Genomic DNA, 5,022 nt, shown 5'->3' on the forward strand with positions numbered 1-5,022 from the left:
CCACTCTTGCACGAAATCTAGTAACAAATCCGTGAAGACTGTATTTAGAATAGAAAATATTTACTCGATTCACCCCACGCATACAAATTAATCAATAGTAACTTAACGTCACTCTTACGCATGCTAATCTACAAGAAGGGGTTGATAATAATTTCCATTGTTTAAATATGAGCCGTTGGATCTCGGGCGAAGCCCCTTGGAAAACTATCACAGCCTCTCTGCAACCGTAACTGCCGCTAACTCACAACTCGCACAAAAAAGCGGCGAGTACTGTGAGTACGACTTCTAGTCTACTAGAAATATCCCCGATTAATCGGCGACCAATTTGTATAACGATTTGCTCGGTATTAAAGCCACAGGTAGAACTAGTCACGTGTCAGATATGCGTTTCAAAATCTGATTGGTCATCACTCATTACATGTGCGGTACCACCGACAGGTGGGCACCAATTTGATAATGAGTGAATTTAAGACTGAAGCACATGTTACGAGACCGGACCAACCGGTAACCTGACCGGATGAACCGGTAACCGAAAAACCGGTTAATAAGAATGCAATAATAAATTAATTTTATTTTTCGTGATTTTTAATTTAAAAAATTAGCGGTCAAGATCTTATAAATAAACCACGCTTTAATAAAACTGAAAAACCACTTCTCTCTCTCTCTCTGTGGCTTTTGCTGAAGTTCAAAGCTTTTCTTGTTGTTGTTGTTGTTTGTTTCCTTATGTGAAGAAGTGGGTTTGTTTTATTTTTTAGTTTGGTATTGATCTTGGAAGGAAGTTTTATGCTTTTAGTTTGAAAGTTGAAGCTTTTGAGAGTGAAAATGGAGAGAGATTTCATGGGTTTGAACTCAAAAGAACCATTAGCTATGGTGAAGGAAGAGATTAACAATGATGGGTTAAGAGAAATAGGTGTGTGCATGTTCTTCTCATTGGCCTTTTTCACCTGTTTATTTGTTTATAGAATCTTTCCTTTTTGCAATTTCAGTTTGTGTTACTTTTTGGTTAAGAAAACATGGGTTACTTTGTAAATTTTTATTTTTTGTTATTTTGTTTTGTAACTTTGAATTGCTTGCATGGCTTGTTACATTAAGATATGAAGTAGTAATTTTCATTATAAGAAGTGCTAGTTTAATTTGAATAGTGTTTTCTCTGTATAAGTTGAGTGAAACTTATTTTAATTTATACTATGTAGTTGAAATTTTCCTAACTTTCATGTTAGGATTACAATTTTTTTTGGCTGCTTTGATTTGTTTAAGCTAAAAGCTTTCTGTGTATGTTGCTGAAAACTTTTTTTGGTGAATCTTTTTGGGATTTGTAGGATTTGCTAAAGGTTCAGGTATACAGTGGTCCTTCTCTAACAAGGCCTCTGCACTTCCCCACTTCATGTCTTTTAAGGTTGTTCAAGATGATAAGGCTAAAAAGGTTGTTTCTGATCCTTTGATGCCAACTGGTTTCATGCCTATCTCAGCTGCAGATGCATATGATCCAAGTCAAAACCGTTCAACAGCTGAAATTCAGGTTTGTTTTTCTTTCATTTAATGGTTATGTGAAAATAAATGTGTTATTTGATTCAATTATAATCGATTACTTTAGTTTGTTCTGCATGAGAAACATTCCAAATGAGTCCAATGTGATTTGAACATTGACAATAAAGGGGTTCTTTTTCCTTAACAAAAAAGGTGGATGATTATTTCCGTGATTGTTTGAAAATATATCTAAATTGAGTGGTTTAAAAGCGAAGTCCTGGGTTTTGTTGGCAAAAACTGATACTGGCATTGTATTTCCTTCATTGTTTTTTATTATATAGAAATCGTTCAATCACGATAGGCAAGGTGCGACTCATATTTCCCTGTCATCTTATTCTGTGCAAAATGATGTGCCTTCTCTGCATCGTCCTCACGATGTGAAGACTTTTCCAGTCTCAAACCAGGGAATTTCAGTTTCTGTGAACAATCCTTTCCTCAAGAATCATTTCGGTACCAATGGTCTGAGTTTGGTTGGTGCTAACACAAAGCCACAAGTACTTGGAGGGATTCCTATTGCAACCTCACATTCAATTCTTCCCACCATCGGCTCTGTTGGGTTCACTGAGCCATGGTAATTCTTACAAGTGCCTTAATTCGTTTACTTTAATTAACATTCTGACAAGAAAGAAACTGAAGGTTTGAAACCTGACTAAAATATGTGTTTACTAGGAATGGTGTTAAAACCGATGGGGCTCCTGCTCAAATGACAATCTTTTATGCCGGTTCAGTGTGTGTCTATGATGATATCACCCCTGATAAGGTTTTCTTTCATTCACTCTCGTGAAAAGTTCAGGGTCCTGTTAATTGTATCGCATCAATTGTGAGCATAAGTTAATTTTGGCATCTTTTTCAGGCTCAGGCTATTATGTTATTGGCCGGTAATGGAACTTCCGTGGCTCCAACTGTAACACAGCCAAAAGTTCAATCTCAGGCACCCAGCTCAAAACCAGCAGCAGTTGATGCTGTTATTGTGAACCATACCATAAACACACCACCAGGATCTGGTCTCTCGAGTCCTCTATCTGTTTCTTCACATACTGGTGCTCAGTCGGGAAGTGGGTCTAACAATACAGAAGAGCCGATGGCTACTAAAACTACAGGGGTTGCAACCACTCCTATTTGCAAATTGGAGCTCTCAAATGGGGTGAATGCGATGGGATCTGTTGCTTCAACAAGTGTGATACCTTCTGGTATGGCCTTGTTTTATTGAAGAGTTGTTCTAATACGTAGTCTTTAGAAGAACCTTTGTGATTTTGAATATTGAACTTTTGAGTTACTGATGTAAACACTGGTCTGTTAATTGAAGTCACGAAAACTATAGTTATTGAACTTTTGAGTTATTCTATAATCTTTTTAAGAAATTAAACTACCTTTTGCCAGCCAAGTAATCACTTTGTCACTGTGTTTATTGCTGACCTTCTTGGATATTTTACTAATTTGATTTATGGTTGCTGTGTTTGATGTATGAAGGACATTCAAACTTTTATGCTGCCATTCCACAGGCTCGGAAAGCATCCTTGGCTCTATTCTTGGAGAAGCGCAAGCAAAGGTCAGTTTTTGTATCATAAAATTTTCACAGACTGATCTTAAGCAACTTTGCTGATAAAACTTATATAGTCCTGGAAATCTGCTACTTACAATCGAGATTTATTCGCATGCAGGTCAATGAATGTGGCACCATACACCACCCATAAAAAATTCCCAGAGGGCTCCACCCCAGAGAGTAGAGGCATTAACTTCTCAATAGCTTCTCTCTCAATAAGCAAGGAAGCTAACTGTGATGTAATGGCACCAATTTAGAAGGGTAATTTGCAAGTTTATGTAGTATGTTAAAATATGATTAAGCGACTTTTGTTTTCCTTAAAAGAAAAGTGTAATGCTGACTTGGTATTATTTTAGTCTTAAGTAAGTTTCTAGTATGGGGTTTTCCCCTATTGTCATTTTTCTTTTGATGTGGATAAACTTTTGCTTCCACATTATGACTTTTGAGTACACTTTGTAACCATTTAATCATTGTTACATTGTGGAAATTATATATAGTTAAAATATATTTGTATGTATCTCTGATCAACTTTTAGTTCATGTTCTTGTTTGTCCATCTGGTTTTGTTAATCCTTGCCATCTCTATGTAAGTTTCACTTGAAACAGCCTAGTTTGATTTGAATTTCAGTTTCTTCTGACGATTATAGTTTTAACTTATACCCAATTTGGAGTTGAAGAATATAAAGAGAAACATGATTTTTACAACTTCTTAGATTACTGATGGGGGTTGTAACAAAGACAAAATAGATTCAATATAAATAATCAAGCAATGATATGCTCTACATGGACAGAGATGAAAGAGAAGATAGACAAAAATTAATAAATTTTATTTATTTATTTATTTTTGAAGGGGTAATTGTTTAAACCCCATGAGCAATCTTTAATATACAACAAACCTCTTAAATATAAATAATAAGTCCTTAAACCCTTAATGTTAGTAAAACTTAAAACAGAATTTACCTCTATCTTTAAAGAGATTAGACACATTAATGGAAACGGCAAAGGGTTCAAAGCTCTGTTTTAAAACCCGGACTGGGTCTATCGGAAGCGGGCCTTTACTCTGGTCCGGGTTAACATAAAAACTGAGAATGTTATTAAACCTGTTTTGGATCGACAATGGATCGGCAGAACAGTATAAAACCATTGGTCCGACCGGTCTAGGCTTAAAACGGTTCTCTATTTTTGGGTATCTGATCCTAAAAAATTCATATTCCTAATTCTTAAACCAATTTGCAGCACAGTTTCATTCTCCATTTCATTTGAATAAAAAAACCAAATTGCATCTTCCATTTTCATCTTCTATTCTTCTTCATTTACTCTAAAATCTACAGTGTAAAGAAGAAGAAGTAAGGGGAGGGGAAGGAAGAAGGAAGAGGAGAGGAAGGAAGAAGGAAGAGTAAGGAAGAAGATTAGAAGAAAGAAAAGAGGAGATGAAGAGAAAGAGCAGGAAGAAAAAAGAGGAGGAGAAGAATTAAGAAAGTGACGGGGAGTGACAGGGCGAGAGAGAGAAAAAAGGAGAAAGAAGAAAGTGATGGGGAGTGATGGCCTAATGGGGAGAAAGATAAAAAAGGAGAAAGATGGAAGTGAAGGAGAGATATAAAAAAATAATTAATAATAAAATCTGCAAGGTACATTTGTTAGTTTTTAAACTTATAATAATTAATGGAATTGTTTAAAGTTGTGACTGCTATATACCGGTTAGACCGATCGGTCAAATCGGTTTGACCGATCAACCCGCGAATCAACCCCTTAACCAAGTTAACGAGCAGTCCGATTTTTAAAACAATGGTTCAAATGTAAGGTTTACACTGTGAATTTATATTTGAAAAAGTTAAATAAATGAGAAAACATTTATAATGTTGATGGTGTCACCTAAAAGTCAAAAGAATTTGCGTATCCTAAGTTGATATCTATCCAACTTGGAGATGGAGAGGGGTCTTCAGAACCACAAAT

The 5,022-nt window shown here is 35.7% G+C and overlaps 1 protein-coding gene across 1 annotated transcript; it reads left to right on the plus strand.

The window, feature by feature from the left end:
• The first annotated feature begins 822 nt into the window (after nt 1-822).
• On the plus strand, nt 823-3,327 carry LOC116122898 (protein TIFY 6B-like). Its single transcript, XM_031408701.1, has 7 exons — nt 823-910; nt 1,320-1,519; nt 1,809-2,098; nt 2,197-2,287; nt 2,381-2,717; nt 2,998-3,076; nt 3,189-3,327. Exons 1-7 carry the CDS (start codon nt 823-825, stop codon nt 3,325-3,327), a joined length of 1,224 nt encoding a protein of 407 aa, XP_031264561.1.
• The last annotated feature ends 1,695 nt before the right edge of the window (nt 3,328-5,022 follow it).

Source organism: Pistacia vera, unplaced genomic scaffold (assembly GCF_008641045.1).
Source record: "Pistacia vera cultivar Batoury unplaced genomic scaffold, PisVer_v2 Contig1388, whole genome shotgun sequence".
Lineage (NCBI taxonomy): Eukaryota > Viridiplantae > Streptophyta > Magnoliopsida > Sapindales > Anacardiaceae > Pistacia > Pistacia vera.

Coding starts and splice junctions, on each gene's coding strand:
- LOC116122898 (XM_031408701.1), top strand. CDS start 823: ATGGAGAGAGATTTCATGGGTTTGAACTCAAAAGAACCATTAGCTATG. Junction 2,718..2,997: donor AACAAGTGTGATACCTTCTG/GTATGGCCTTGT, acceptor TGATGTATGAAG/GACATTCAAACTTTTATGCT. Junction 3,077..3,188: donor TTGGAGAAGCGCAAGCAAAG/GTCAGTTTTTGT, acceptor ATTCGCATGCAG/GTCAATGAATGTGGCACCAT.